Genomic DNA, 16,644 nt, shown 5'->3' with positions numbered 1-16,644 from the left:
GCGGGTCGCTGGAAAACTGTAGAAATGCAACAAATCGAGGAGTAAGCCGGCCAGAGGAGTGTAGCCGGCTAGGTCGCGCGATGTTCCCTATCCGGCTACCATTTCTACAGTTTTCTAGCGACCCTGTCTAGTCTGGTATAGACTACTAAGAAGGGGGGGGGGTGCACTACAGGCCCCTGAAATGGTTTGTATCTGACTGGGCTGTGGTACTTGTAAATTACAAGAAAACAAGAGTTAGAAGACCTCGTATCCCATGAAATATCATGATTATTTAAATTACTATTTGTCACCGAAATGTCAAGACCATAGCATGTTGAGGTCAAAAGATACAAAAACTGGAAGTTCTGCTGCAGTATCAAGTACCAGTAGCCCAAAGTCGACCATAACCTTCGTCTTTCCAACACCTACTCACATACCAAATATCATTACAATTTATCCAGAGGTTGTTGAGTTATGATGACCTCAAATATCCGAGAACACAAACACACACATGCTTTTTTATCAGGAGAAAGATTTTTTAAGGTATGAACATATGACATATCATTTCACGGTCTTGTGTGCAGATGTTTACAAAATACACGGATAAAAGTCAGGTATAAAACTGAAGTTATGAAAGGAAATCGGATAAGTTCTCCAAGCATATGTTTAGGTAAAAGGTCGTAATGTTTTCTGAGTGAAGGCCGGGCTTATCTGCCCTTACCACAAAAAAGCATATTAACAGTACTAGATTGAAATGCCAAAGTTGATCATGTACATTATACGATGTATATACGAATGTACGGGGCGCTTCGACGGGTGGACATTGTGTTGCACTGGCCCCTTGCTTGGCGCCTAAAAATCGGATCCTTTTTAGGTCAGCTCGTGTCTTAAGGGCCATTGAGGATGTGTTTAAGATGTCTGGACTATTAGGGATAGTTTTTTACTAGCTTTAAACCAAATGCCCTGCATATTTTCACCTTTTTGCAAGTTGGGACTTCATACCCTGACCAAGGAGGTTTTTTTTTACCTCCTTGCCCTAACACAGCCTAATCTGCCGTACCGCTCCTGGCCGCCTCCAGAAAAGTGTTTACAACGACCGTCGAATTTCCACATTTCCGTCTTTTCGAGAATGGAGAAATCGTGAAAGGATCGCAAAGGGGTTTGATTTTTTGGCTTAATTAACTTCGTTTTCGAAAACCTCACCATTAATATCAAGAATTAAGGTCCTTCTAGGACAATGCTTAACACATTTCTGAAATGAAATAAATGTTATGACACGTTTCCTTTACCGTCATGATAGAGGTTTACATCAAAGTCTACGACCATCCCGTCATGTGTAAACGTAACCATATGAAAAGGCGAACTTTATCAATAAGACTTGATAGACTATCTTCACTAAGTGTGCATAAGTTTTATTGAAGATGATCCAAAGAAGGGCTTTTGAACAATGAAAATACAGAGGTGTCATTCATATCAGGGGTTGAGTAAAGCTCAGCGGCTCCACCCGGCGCTCAAGTTTATATTGCACCCAGTGGTAAATGTTATAAAGTAAAATTTTCGAGAAGAAAATTGTATCAATAGCATTTGATCAAGGGCTTATTGTTTCACAAATCAGAATTAAGATTTAGTATGTATCCTTTCAGAACATGATTATTTACAGAACATGTATAGGCGACCACCGCCATTTGGTAAATAGTAAAGAAAACGTGTTACTTATGACCTACAAGTAATATCCCATTATTTTGTTAGTGAAATGTTTTGAATATTGCCATTCTTGATCTTAAATGGCATTATCGTTGGTAAAAAGGCCAAAGAAGCCTTTTAAGGCGTTTGGATATTTAAGAAATCCAGGCCCCTTTGCGAGCCTTTTCGATTTCACCAATCACAAAAAGACAGAAATTTAGCAATTTGACGATCATAACCACTTTTCTGGATGCGGCCGAGAGCGGTACTGCAGAATAGGCTATAATAGGGTTTATAGCCCAACTAGCAAAAATGTGAAAATATGCAAAACGCTAGGTTTACAGCCTGTGAACACATTTTTAAACAGGTCTATATACAATTTGAATTACCTATATGACTTTTGGAAATACAGGTTTGCATGAAAAGGTTTGGGTTTTGGCGTCTCGCGACGAGCCCATGTAACACTTTGGCCGCCTGTTGAAGCGCCACCTACATGTCACATCCATGTACGCATGTCTCAATGAAAGTAATGAATAAATAGAGACTACATGTGGACATCATTCATTTCCCTTTACAACTTTTCATCTTCTTATATGGTACCAACTTGTGTTTCAAAAGTCTTAAAAGCTCTTCTCAATGTAAATACAGACGTCTGCACCAGTTTGGACCAATGTTCATAGAATTAAAGCGAATGTCTTTCGCAAACATATTTTCACAAGCCCAGGTGATACTTATATACCCTGCGAGAGCCCAGTCTGTGGTACCACTCACATCCGGCGCGGGGAAAATGTTAAAACGACCGTCAAATTGCCAAATTTCAGCCTATTGGGAAATGGGGACATCCCGAAAAAGCCAGATAAGGACGTTTTGAGCCTTATCTGACTTTGTTGAAAAATACGACCATTTGAAATCTTTAGTGACAACACTTAAAAGACACTTCATGATCTTGACAATGATGATAAGGGTATGATATACTTTCTTCGTATTAACAATAGGAGTGATCGGGTGTACAAGTCCTGTACATTCTCGCTAACCAAATCCGAATTTGCATCCTATTTCTCTTGAAAACAAGACGACGTTGAGCTAGTTCAGCGTTGGTTTTGTCCTTAACTTTTCATAGATAAAAGTTTCCTTCAACATGCTGTAAGGTGTGTGGAACTATGGATGCATGAAACTAATGGTGCAATGCAACCTTTGGGCGCTAGGGAGAGCCGCTTGCTGAGTGAACATCTGCTGTGGTCAAAATTATCCGAGGATTTATGCTGTAGATCTGGTAATTTCTCTCCGACCTTCGACCCCCTACGACCTGGAGGTCAGTAGACTATGTAGTTAGGTTTGTGTGAACCTTTATTTACTGTGAGGTTCATCTGTTTATGTTGGTGATTCAATTCGATGAACTGAAAGTAAAACTGAGATTTCTTTCTACATGTGCATATCTAGCTGACTTGAAAGAAAAAGGGTCAGATGACTATGTCAGGCGCAATATCCCTTGGATAAACACCCTACTGCGCCCCCTACTCCTATTCTCATTCTATTGATGTTCAACACCACGCAATATACCAGTCTTGCTTTCGTTTTCTTAAAGGACAAAGTCAATGCGCGAATGAACTGAACTCAGTGTAGATCTGAGACATTTTCCATGTTACACTGCTTCTATGCATCACGTCTCTTCAGCTGACTGGATCTGCAAAAAAGACAAAGCATTATCATTTAATTCCCGTCAGGTAGACTACCGCTTACCATTGTCCTGCACTAAAGCTGTCTTTAGTTTCGGCTAGGTAAAGGTAAAGTTTCGGCATGTGTTTATAGAATATGAGTATCAAGTCAATGTAGTAATGTACCTTCTAAAGTTCCGTGACAGAATTTTGTGGCTTCAATGTGTTTTGATAATTTTATATGTTTCTTACGTTTAAATACGATATTGCAAAATGCCTAGTTTGCAATAAATGTAACATCTCCGGAATAAATATAACATCTAAAATTCCGTGACAGAATTCTGTGACTTTTATGCGTCGCAATATTCAGACGTTACTTACGTTTACATTGCAAAATGACTGTAAAACAAACCTCGTAAAATGAAATTGTAATCACATAACGTTACAATCAAAACGACAGTACGGACCGTATCCAGCGCAAACTACTCACCCATCTGACAGATGTACGGTAGAGTCTTGTCTCCCCTTGTCAGGTCCCACTGTTGGTCCTCCAGGAGGACTCCATAGTTCCCGCGATAATACGGCATGTGTCCGGCTCTCCAGTTGGTGTAGTTCCCCAGCTCCGTCCCGTCGCTCCAAGACATTTCGTGGGAAGTGACATCGTCCAACCCAATGAAATATTTCCTGAAGAAGAATCCAGCAGTTACGGCGACCATGTTGGATTTCCCGTGGTCATGCATCAAAACGAGACATACTCTGCTGTACTTCATTTTAGAGGGGCGAATTCTACACCCGAAGATAGCGTACTTAGGTCCAGAATACATTTTACATGCAGCCTCGTTTTGGTGCATTAGCGGGGAAATCCAACATGGCCGCAGACTGGAAAGAGGTCTGTTGACAACACAGTTGGTATTGTTAGTCATAGTTTAATACTGTGGCCTTTGCAAACAAAATATTGGTCTTGTAAACCGACAGTCGGAGTTATATCAAATTTTTTTAAAAGACCCAAACCTCAAGTTTATTATACTAAAACAGTAAAACACCCAAAACTCACGCCTTGAAGTGCCGTCTGTTGTTCCGGAGGTAGTTTTCCAGGAACCCCTGCACACCAGCGTCCTTGATCATGGCGAGTTTGCCGCCCAGGAGCACACAGCTCTGTTTGGCGTCCAGGTACGTCAGCCAGCCCCTCCACAGGGAGGAGAACCAGAAACACTGATTCTCGTACACGGCGAAGTCTCCGGGGGGTACACGGTCTTCGTCCATGACGTCGGGGTACAGCTCCGGACAAGCTGAAGTACGGAAGGGTTCGGGAGTCACAAAATTCTTCTAGGAGAGTCTTCTAGCTTATTAGCCTATAACATGGACTACTCTAAGGTGATGGTGAATCGTAACATCTAGCCTGACATCTGCTGGGAAATTACTCAAAGACTACTACAGTAACTGCTGCTCACATTGATATAACGTTACATCATAGTTTTAAATGTGGATGTTTGTCCCAATTCAATGCGCCTATTCCCGGGTGAAGCTATACACGCCTTCACTCTCACAGATCTCAGGGAGCAGGCTGGAGCAATAACAATCATGTATCCGAACGCGCGCCAGAGTTATAAAACAGAACAAAACCATGGTTTCAGCTTAGCACTTAACACAAAGTTCAAAGACTAAAACTTGAATCACAACAACAAAGTACAGAATTAGAGTCCTTACATGCACAGCTCCTTCCGTCCGCCCTCAGAACGAGCCCGTCATGACATGCGCAGAGGTACGATCCGACAAGGTTGATGCAGAGTTGTTCACAGTCGTTCATGTCCGGGTTCTGACATTCGTCTGCATCTGAAACGATTAGCATTTTGTTTCCTCATCCGTTACGTTATAATAGTAATATTCTATTTGAACTGCTGGTTTCCGGGTCCTAAGCGTGAGACCTACATATAAATCCTCTGACAAGACACTAGGGATAGACATATTCCAAGATATATTTCTATGACTTTGATTTTGATTTATATCTCACCAGTGTACATACTTAGTCTATTATTTCCAAGGGAAAGTTTCCGGCTTTGGCGTATTTTCATTATTACGGCTGCTCTACATTATGACTTTTGTTTCTTGCAAATCCTACCTTCGAAAGTATCCTCCCAAACCTCCAGAAGCATGCTGGGAATGTCATCACATGACATCATATCTGTGACGTCAGTCCTGACAAAGACGTCACGTGGTAGCCTGGTGACCCCTGTGTTGTCGCAGACGACGCGTGCATACGTCACACGGCCGATCTGGGTGCGCTGAGCTGCCGAGAACACATGGAAGTTCTCGTGCCAAAATCTTGTTCGTAAAGAAAATCGAAAACTGGTAAGCATCTAACGCACACATGGTAAAATCAACAACCAGGCAAATCACATACTATTGACTGCGTCCAAGAGGCGTTGCCAAAAAACTTCTGAGATGTCTTGAGCATTACTTATGCACGTAAGCATCTAACCACACATGGTACGATCAACAACCAGGCAAATCACACACTATTGACTGCGTCCAAGAGGCGTCGCCAAAAATAATTCTGAGATGTCTTCAGCATTACTAAGTAATGCTTAAGACGTTTTCAGACATCTCACCTGTCTCCTTGTCGTATTGCATTGAACTGTTTCTTTAGTAGACATCTGAAAGTTGGCCCCACCCGCCCGCCGGTCACGTGGTCCTCCAATAAGCCTGCTGTCCACAGATCAATGTTGCTGACGTCACCGTATACGTCAGACAACTTCTGCCTGACGTCAGCATCACTGGAAAGGTCACCAAACGATTCTGAAAACAGAAAACATATTTCATATTAATAGAAATCGGCGTGTCTGTTACGTCAATCATTTTCACAAAAACAACTATTCCAGTACCGAGGTCTAAACCAATTGTCATGGAAGCTCAACTGTGTTGGTAGCAATCATAATAATAATGATGCTAAACTTTCTTCCAACACAAAGGTAAACACGGATAAAATTTTCAACGACGGCTGTAGCCTTTTTCAGGATCAGTACTGATGGTCACTCACTTCAGAACGTAAACTCGCAAAATTTACGACACGAGATCTTATTAACACGTGAGCATATGGATACGTGGTGTCAGCAATTAGTCAAACGTGCAAGGAAGGTTATAACACCCACCGTCTCGAAAACATTTGTTTAAGTATGAATATTTGCTGACCTGCGAGCGGAAGTTCACAGAGGTCCCGCCAGTTGTTGTAGAACGGTATGCCGTGGTCCCTGCCCCGCTGGATGGTGATGGCGGCGATGTCCAGTCCGGGGTGGTCAGGCTGGCCGAACAGATGCTGGGTCAGCTCTTTATGTATAACCTACGATGTTGGAGGGGTAAGACACAAACTTAGATGATAATTATTCACCTTGGCATGGTGTATTATTGCAGCAAGTAGGTACCGAATTTGAGTAATCAGGCTGTTTTTTACATGCTCAAGGCACCTCCTCGAACACGGGACCCCCATTTTACGTTCCTTCTGAAAGACGAATACATTGTACACATAGAATACAACACGGTGTATTCTGTATCACCCGAGGTACCAGCGCTAGCCCGACCGCGGGAAGGACCACCCTAAGGCCGAACGTCCGAATCAGGCGCGTATTCGAATTGCCAACCGTGCCGCATTCGGACCGCTCGAAATGGTTCCATTTACTCGAAGGAAGCCTGTGTGATACAACTTCACACGTCATCACACGGCCCGGAACACCCGTATCGAACGTCTTCGCGTCACAGGTATGACATAAAATCCCTTACAACATCGAACTCAGGCCCACAAATCCATGGAATTGGATCCAGATGGCCAAGCAGCGAGGTTGCTTAACCGCTTGACCACAGAGACATATAGCTTTTACTCAATATAAAAGAAGACAAGACCTTTTTTAAGAGAAACAAATTCTATCGTGTGTACTGTAACAAACGAAGAAGAAGCTAACTGGTATCTATTTTTGTTTTGATGACGACTAAGAATGTATAACGTTATCTGTAGGTTTAAACATTTCTTACATTTCTTGGTGTTGCCAACTTTGCCGGGCTCCCGATCAGTCCTCTGACCAGCGGGTCGATCCCACTTTCCTTCACTATCCGCCAGGGGGCGAAAAACGTGTGACGTAAGGCAATGTTTCCTATATCACGGTCCTCTTCATAGTTCTGGAGACAGAAAAAGGTAGATAATCAACTAAATGAATCGGGCTTTATTATATTCACAAACAAGTTGACTGTAATATGACAATGTTGTCGTGGGAGCTCATCTGTGTTGGTAGCAATCATAGTACAATGCTAAACTTTCGAATTCTTCCAACACAAGGGTATACACGGATCAAATTTTCAACGACCACTGTCACCTTCTTCAGGATCAATACTGATGACCAATCACTTTAGGAAATAAAAACACGTGAGAGTTACAGACACGTGATCTTACTAACAGGTGATCTTGCGGATACGTGACGTCAGCAATTGGTCAAACGTGCCAGGAAGTTTATATCGCCCACGTGCACCGTCACTGTGATGGCTGGAGTGCCATGATAATGTTGCATAGGCTTATTGGAACCTTACTTCGTCATAACGCTTCACCAGCGGTGCAGTAGCCGCATCGTTGAGTCGGAAAGCCGCCATGGCAAACGAGTTTCGTAAGGACGGGTCCACCTCAGGGTCGTATTCGACGTATTCCCCCACCTCTTCCATTGCTGCGATAAGAAATCAAAATTATGAATATTTCCTGTTAGTAGTAGATTCTGATTTCATGTCTTTGTTTGACTATTCGCACTTCAACAAAGGTCTCCCTTTGTTAAATGGAAACAATCAAATTAAATTAATCAATAAAAAAATACATGTATGAATAAATAAGTAAGAAAATAAAGAAGACCAACGGACACTAATGAAGTAATACAGTCAAATGAAATAACATTGAACATAAATGAAAGAAAATCAAATTTCTTAAATCCAAATTTACTATACATAAGTACACAGTATAATATGAATAGCTTGAACGCTCACGCAAATAAGTAAACATAAAGAAGAGAAATAAAACTATAATCATTGTCCAACTAAAGCTATACTAGAACAACGTGTGCGGCTACCATCCGGTCCCAGGATTTTTGGCAGGTACTCTTCAAAGGTGATGTGAGCTATCACCGCCGCCACGATATTGCGGGCCTCCTGGTACAGCCTGTCGCCGCTCCAGTGCGGGTTGAGTGTGCGGAGCTGCCGGGCCAGGCGGTTGTGTTCCCGCACCCAGATGGTGTGAGAGGCGATGGCTGTGTTATCCTCGTTCACACGACTGTCACCGGAGAGGAAGCAAGGGACAGTGTCACCACCTGTCGGGTCCTGGAAGGTGTGTTAAAAGATTAAATATTATATAAGGATGTTTACATTGTCTGTTAAGTTCTTACCAACTACTTTGTGTAACACATGTTGTCAGTGAGTTATATCAAAACATGAAGGTTAGACATCTCGGTAGTAAGAAACAAAAGCTAACAGTTATTCAAGCAACTGGGAAGATTTTGGAAACGGTCAAACGTTTCAGCTAGTCAGTCACGGTAGTGTATGCTCAGTGCATGAGACGTCTGGCCATTTTGAAAATCAATACTTGAGTAACGCTTACCTTTCCTTTCTGGCCTTACTTTGCCAAACTTCTCAGGACGGACAAAGTAAATGTGATGTTATACTTTACTACTGTACAGTTATGTTGCACATTTTACTCACCTTTCTGACAAACTCTGCTTGTGTGTTTGTTTTATGTGATTGACGAAACATCGCCTTTGACAAGTAGTACGTCACTACACACCTGATTGCAAGAGTTCTCTTCCTCCTCCTCAAACGGCAGTAGGTCCAGTCCTGAGCTGATGTCCGTCCGCTCCTGAACACGCAGCAATCCCTCATCGGTAGTCAAGTCACGTAGTCTGGAACAACAGAAACTCAAAATTTTGCTGTGTGTTTTCATTAGAATATGTACATATGTACAGTTGAAAAGACCTGGCCAAAAGCTATTGGTAAAGGTACTAGTAGTCCCATAGTCTTTTTAAGGCCGTGGGGGCAGTCGCCAACGGTTCTTATCGGCAGTGTGTAGGGCACGGTAGTGGAAGACGGAACCAAACCCTCTCCTCCCACTGCCTTTTACCTCCCTAACCGAAGTCAGATTCCCATTTTAACACCTGGTTGGAGCGAGGAAAGTCCCAGTAAGTGTCTTTCCCTAAAGCTCACGATCGGTAGCATGGCAGGATTTGAACCCAGGACTTCTATCTCTCCTCCCATTGCCTTTTACCACCCCAACCGAAGTCACGTTCCCTTTTTAACACCTGGGTGGAGTGAGGAAAAGTCGTATTAAGTATCTTTCCCCAGATCGGTAGCATGGCAGGATTTGAACCCAGGAATTCTATCTTCTGGGTGACAAAAGTCTAGCTACGCCACACGGCCCCACGATGGTAAATGTACCAGAGGCAGTAGGAACTCACGACTGAGCCAACTCTTCTGAGGAGCCGTACACCATGGACGCGTCTATGAAGCTGGAGACCTGGTTGATCTGCTCCCTGTCCGTGAGGTCATCAGGGTTGGACGTCTCTCCTATAGCTACTGCACACATGGAGCTGGACCGGGTGAAGGGCAGACAGGGCTGGCGGGAAAAGCACCGGAATTAACGGTTTACCGCACACACATGTTATGGTTCGTGAATTACAGGAAAACGACAAGTAGCAAATAATTGTTTAATGTATATAGTTGTATAACCATATATATAGTCCAAGGTAGTGACAGAGAGAGAGAGAGAGAGAGAGAGAGGGAGAGAGAGAGATACATGAGATAAATATATATATATAAATATGTAGAAACATACTTTCTGTGTATTGTTTATCATTGGGTCGTCATCAGGAAGAGGAATGGGGAAACACGGGCTGATGTTGTCACACGTGTCTGTGCACAGTATCTTCTTATCTCTGGAATAAACACAATGATAGCGTGCATGATTATCCGGCTTAGTTTCGATAACCTGGCCACATACAAGGTAAGTCACTATACCCTTACTAAAATGTAAAAATTTGTCCAAATACAAGTTGCCATTAGATTTCATTCAGTCTTTTGCAGTCTATCCAGTAGAACACCTGCCCGCCAGTTCACTCCAAAGCCAATTACTCCTATTAGGGTTTTTTTATTCCTAACTTGGCCAAAGTCCCCTATTACTATTCGGCCTGGCGAGAGTCTGGTAGAGACTTCTACAACGGAATCGCTAGATGATCTGACACATTTTGGATCCAATGTAGGGAATATGGCTGGACTCACGAAGCCAGGACGGTACAGCCCACAGCTGAGGCCGTCTGCTCCAGGTCGTGACGTAAGAAGCGGCCCCACTCCGTCAGCATGTGTGTGTACTCAGGGTCGTACTCTACCTCAGAACCGGTCAGGAGCTGGGGAAGTTGTCGTCATTAGCTATAGACCATGTTCATTTGATTTTTATGGATAACGTTCGCGCGCGCATCAATTTTCGGCCGTTTGTGCGCGAATCGATTGCAATTTTCGGCCGTTTGCAAAAAAAAAAAAAGTTTTCAAACATACTGTAAATCGTACAAAGCAGCTGGAACATGTGCAAATGTATGCCGTAGGTATGAAAGAACAAACAGGAAAACATATACTAATGTCATAGAATTCCAGCAGCAAAAAGAAGAAAAAAAACGGAGAACAAAAATGAAGAATCTATTGTTTGGTGTACCGTTCTTTGAGTGTTTGTGAATTTGTTCAAAAGTCCTTGCCACTTAGATTTTATAATGAGTGCAACTTTTTTTATTCGCGCGCTCGCACCAGTTTGGGGGTTCCTATAGTATGTCATCCATGTAATCAAATCAACGCGGCCTTACAGAAGTTTAAGAAGTACAAAATAGCGATGGTTTCTGAATTCGACATCTTCTACTAAGAGGTTATCAACAGTCTGTATGTACTACAGCCAGCTTTGATCGACACATCTTCAGTATAATGCTATATACGTAAATTGAGTAGATCGATAATCAGCAAACTTAAACGGACAAACTTTTATACTTTGAAAAGGTTTCTTAAAGACCTCTTAAAGGTTTCTTATCGCCTCCCTTTATATTCATGTTTTCTAATAAAAAAGCTGCACACACCATATTAGAAACCAGGCGGGCACTCGGAAGAGAGAAACCGTTGTATTCCCGCGATTTGTCCCATCCAATCGGGTCGTTCCATTTGTCATCGTACCCAGCCAACACAAACCGTTTGAACGGCTGTAGCGCAGCGCCCCATTGCGGATTGTCGATGTTATTGCAGCTACCGTCAAATGTGCGATACATGCTGGTGGGACAATTAACTTCTTTCGTAGACGGTTCACAACCTGCCATGTTGGCGATGATGTCTCTCTGAGCCGGGGAGATGGCTTTGCGTATATCGCACATGTCTTGAAAAGAAACCGCTTGAATTACAGTCTTTGCTTCTGGGTAGATTCTAACGTTAAGTTATAACGTTGAAAATACATTCAGAATGCTTGACTCCTGAGTGTTCTCTAGAAACAAATGTTCCTTACTTTTGAAAAGTCAATAGCATGATTTATCATTTTGGACGACTGGACTATTTCCATTTTTTCATTGGGTTTTTCAGATACCATATCACGGAATAGATCTATAGATTTCCCAGATATGTAATATTTAACACGGTCCACATTTTTTCAAACATCAGGTTTCAAGTCGAACTCAGATGTGAGCATTCAGTGGTAAATTTTCAGAAAAGAAATGTTTAAGTACTTTTATAAAGACGTAACAATAGTTTATTGCAGATTCTTGCCCGATGGCTAATTGCAGCTAACATGAAAGGGGACAAACAGAGGGACAAACAAATAGTGTAGAACAATATGTAATGTGTCTTCTCCTATCTAAAGGCTTGAACCCTAAATTGTAACTCGTTGGGTTCGACTTTTCCTGGAAACGTACCTCCGGCCACTATCCAGTCGTTGTCGTTCTCCACCACCTTCTCCAGAACCAGCTGCATAGTCCCCTCCACTATGGCGGCGGCGCGGGCCTCATGCTGCGCCGCCGGGCTCAACTCGTGCAGCCGCTCCAGGAATTCAAACGGTGTTCTTACCATAAAAGGAAGTTTTAGACATGATCAACCATAGCTCCTTATATGTTTATGAAGACACACGGGTAAACAATATCTAAAGACAATTCAATCTCTACAGCTAGAAAAAACTCGATGATTTAACACGGCTTGTTACCATTTCCAATTAAACACATATGCACACTTACAACCTGATGTAACGCTAGTTTACCTGTTTCCGCGGGGCAACCTATACCCGTTGTTTTTAAAAACAGGGCATTGAAAGATATCAAGTTGAAGGACGGTGGTTTCAAACTAGAATTTTCATAATATCGTAATTAGAAACTACCATCCATCGACTTGATATCCCTAAATACTATGTGTCTAACTCGGAACAACGGATATAGGTTACCCCGCGGATAAAGGTGAACTAGCGTTACAATTATCATCACAGTCTATTCCGTTACTTTTCATATATGTTGACAGAACACACAGGAGCCTCTTCATTTGACATTTTACAGTTGAGACAATTCAACTAACGATAGACCTTTCCTGGCATTTGGAAACCAGCTTTACAAAGTTCTAGATAGAAATGTGGCAACGTATAACACACGTTCGTTGGTACACATCACTGACAGACGGACTATCCAGCAGTAGTCTGAACAATATTAATTTTACATTCAGTTGCAAATGTTCATGGGCATGACCATGAAAAATTCAAAAAAAAGACTGGATCATGAAAAATGTAAAAAAGACTGAACAATAATAAACATGAAGTTTCTTCAAGATTTAGACAAACAAAAAGTGATGTGAGATCAATATAACTACCTTTCCTTATGGCGGTGCTCTTTCTGTGTGTTTCTGATTGTATTGTCTACGTGTTTTATGGTCTCCTGTATGGAGGAGCCCACATAAACATCTCCCGGGTACCGCTCTTCGTGAGTCATCATCTCTTCTTCATAAACATCCAGCGACACTGAAGAAGAACACAGACAGACGCACATATAATATGCCACACACTTCTGAACTTCACAGAACTCATAACAGCAAGAGGAGTATATATATATAGTGCAATGCAATATAAATCTAAGAGTATTCGAGTATATATATATATTAGATTTTGATATTTGAGCGGTATACGTTTATAGATGTAGCTATCTAGTCATTGGCTTGAGGTTTTGTTACTGCGTGACATATTTCGTGAGACTCAGAGTGCGGTCACATAGGTTGTGCGATCGTCGTACGATCGCTAACTTCGGGCATTTTGGAAGACAAAATTGTACGTCTCACGCAATGTTCAACTGTCTTGGTATGCTGTTTTGGATCCATTTCGGTGGTTGGTTCTGCCACGGCCTACTTGAGAATCATATGGCATCAAAATCGTGCGACGATCGCACGACCCATGTGACCGCGCGCTAAGTTAGCATTGTCATGCAGTCTTTAACTAGACCCTACCAGACGTATTTTCCTGGTAATAGTGTAAGAAAGGTGTCGAACAACATGTGGTGTTTTGGTAAATACAAATTCTGCACAGTTGCAATGCAGTAAGCGGTGGACAGATATCATTATCATGATGCCTACGTATTAACTGGTCCCTTGGCTGCTGTTGAGAACCCTCCTCAGTGGGAATGGCTGCCGCGTATGTGACTTCATCAAACCAACCAAAACAGCCTGTATGAATAGAATAAAGTTGATATAGAAATATTATTGTGTTTATAGTTATGGAGGCTCGCTATGAGACTACCTCCGGCATGTTGACACAACAGAATCTTTCCTGCTTCGCTTACGATCCGTCGTACGTAAAGTATGGGTGTAATATCAAGAATGTCTGACCGAACCCGAACTGTCTTGGTGTACTAGTATTTTACCTTTGCACTTTTACCTCGACAACGCTTTGGTTAACGGAAAAACAAATTCGTCATGAATAACGTTGTATCACTATCATTTTGCAAGTCTCGCACAGGTATAGCTGTGCATGGCTGGGCACCATATCTACACGCAGCGACGTATGCGTTCATAATGAACAGTATACGTAACTGTTACAGTTGACTCAACAAAGCAGCTTGACTTACCTGTGAGTATAAGCAGCATACAGGGCGTCATGACTTCACTGGTCAGGTCAACTGACCTTGATCACCAGGATGGACTGTCGACAGAAAGTGTGTGTCAAAGTAATTTTGTCAACATTTATCAAATAAACCAATAACTTCAATCATAGTCAGCTTGCATCAACAGAAACTGCCATTCTCCCACACAGAATTGTGCGATATAGGTGACTAACTACTTTTATGTGGCTCCATGTTTTGATATGTATCGTGGAACAGCTTTTGAATTAGGCATTGAGGCAAATTATATGATAAACCTTCTTTTCGAATTCATTCTTTCCAAACAAGACCATAACATGTCCAGATCAAAAGATACAAAAAGGAAGTTCTGCTGCAGTACCAAGATCTTACACTAAGGGGGCCCCGAAATTGACCTTGACCTTCGTCTTTCCAATCCCTACCCACATAGTGAATATCATCGTAATCCATCAAAAGATTCTTGAGTTATGCTGACTACCAAAATCCGGAAACACACACACGCACACGCACAAACACGCACGTACGCACGCGCACACACGCACACACACACACACACACACAAAAAAAAAACACACGCACGCACGCGCGCGCACACACACACACACACACACACACACACACACACACATACACACACACACGCGAGCGCGCGCGGGCGCACTCACACAAACAATTTATCTCAATATTTTTATTAAGATAATAACTCAAAACGTTCCCGCGCTGCCATGATCCAGACAAGGACAGGGCTGCTGACGTCAATATGGCGAAACGAAGTGATATCTGATGAGACAGTCTGTCGTACATAAACAGAAAACTAACAGAAACCTCCGACATGTTACCTCTACAAACCCGGACATATCTACACATTCATACAGCGTGTATAAATATTGTTTCACCAAAACAGAGCATTGTGTACGTGCAATGAATCCAACTTCTACAGGTTCAAAGTGCTTGAAATAGGCTGACAATGTTAACGTTTATGTTGGGTCATCGTGCAACGCCCTCATGATGTGGAAATAAAGGTTTCAAATCTGCATTTTTGCCTTCATTTAAACACACTTCATACATCACCGATTTATACAGAGTCTGGATCATAACAATTGGTGATACTAGTAGAAGGTAATGACATGGCAGTGAAACTAGGAAAGAAGCTGAAGAACAGGGCGAATCTAATCGAACACTATCTAACCAGAACGACCACTGACTCTACAGAAGTTGAGAAAACAGTGTTAACTCCAATTCTCATCTCGACTCCCGTGGTAGAATACACAATGTAGTGTCACGAAGTTGAACTTTTTGACAGGTAACGTTATATGTAGTTTACTGACAGACAGGGTTCTCTGGCAGTCCTCGGTCACAACATCTGCTGGAGGGTCACTTCTTTTCAAAAATGGTGTCTCTGATCCCCTGTGTGCCCGTGTGAACAGCGATCTGAGGTTAAGGACCGTCAGAAAAGCCGACCGTCCTGGAAACCTCCCCCAACTTCTGCTCGGAGATTAGGGTGACGATGGCTTGGTGTAAACATGACCTGTACGTCTCTGTATATCTGAACTCCCCAAATCTAGCCAGCTCTAAGTTAAGAAGCTAAGTGCTAAAGATAAAGATTAGTGTATGGAAGATCTTACCAGACTACAGAAGAAGTAGCTTTATCCATGGGCGCCCGGTGGCGGAGTCTTGGCGAAGTGCCACATGTGTACATGTAGCCTTCCACAGCTTTGAACGGAGATCCGGCTTCGTTGATTTGACATTTGCAACTTCGATTGATTCTACATATCAGATGCATTGTGGCTCATTCTGTTATATATCGTTTTCACATATCAATGCCTTCGTTTGTGAGCGTTTGTTTGAGATTTTTAGTACCGTTAAAAGATCTTATAAGGCCGTGGACAATTAAAAAAAGCAGCTATACAAAATGAAAAGTGCAACTTCTCCACGAGGAAGTATCACCACTCTTTTGTGAGTTTACATTTGGAATCACACTGGCCAATCAAATCAGACACAGGTATAACAGCTAATCTTCAAGCAGATATAGCGGTCGATCTTGTTTTGAGTGTGTTTGTCGGTGTTTTGTACGTTTTTCTGGATTTTTAAAAATGATTTATAGTTTAAACAGTTGCCCAACTGGCAGTCGTAAAAAAACATCCAGAAAAACGTACAAAACACTTCGAAATACGCTAAAAACAAGACCGACT

At 42.3% G+C, this 16,644-nt stretch overlaps 1 protein-coding gene and 1 long non-coding RNA gene across 2 annotated transcripts; both read right to left on the bottom strand.

The window, feature by feature from the left end:
- Positions 1 to 3,019: 3,019 nt before the first annotated feature.
- Positions 3,020 to 12,468, bottom strand: LOC118421694 (peroxidasin homolog). The gene is made up of 15 exons (XM_035829148.1): positions 12,263 to 12,468; positions 11,444 to 11,733; positions 10,608 to 10,732; positions 10,165 to 10,264; positions 9,788 to 9,945; positions 9,121 to 9,235; positions 8,414 to 8,660; positions 7,890 to 8,020; positions 7,341 to 7,484; positions 6,507 to 6,654; positions 5,927 to 6,113; positions 5,437 to 5,639; positions 5,025 to 5,150; positions 3,808 to 4,606; positions 3,020 to 3,346 (listed from the first exon to the last, which is right to left on the bottom strand). The coding sequence occupies exons 1-14, from the start codon at positions 12,414 to 12,416 to the stop codon at positions 4,368 to 4,370; spliced, it is 2,367 nt and encodes a 788-aa protein (XP_035685041.1). The 5' UTR covers positions 12,417 to 12,468; the 3' UTR covers positions 3,020 to 3,346; positions 3,808 to 4,367.
- A 670-nt stretch (positions 12,469 to 13,138) lies between these two features.
- On the bottom strand, positions 13,139 to 16,156 carry LOC118422060. The gene is made up of 4 exons (XR_004831870.1): positions 16,078 to 16,156; positions 14,441 to 14,514; positions 13,950 to 14,039; positions 13,139 to 13,344 (listed from the first exon to the last, which is right to left on the bottom strand). It is a non-coding gene; the product is annotated as an uncharacterized LOC118422060 (long non-coding RNA).
- Positions 16,157 to 16,644: the final 488 nt, after the last annotated feature.

This window comes from Branchiostoma floridae, chromosome 8 (genome assembly GCF_000003815.2).
Source record: "Branchiostoma floridae strain S238N-H82 chromosome 8, Bfl_VNyyK, whole genome shotgun sequence".
NCBI lineage: Eukaryota > Metazoa > Chordata > Leptocardii > Amphioxiformes > Branchiostomatidae > Branchiostoma > Branchiostoma floridae.
The sequence above is the reverse complement of the archived record's forward strand: the minus strand, read 5'-3'. Positions and strand labels throughout refer to the sequence as shown.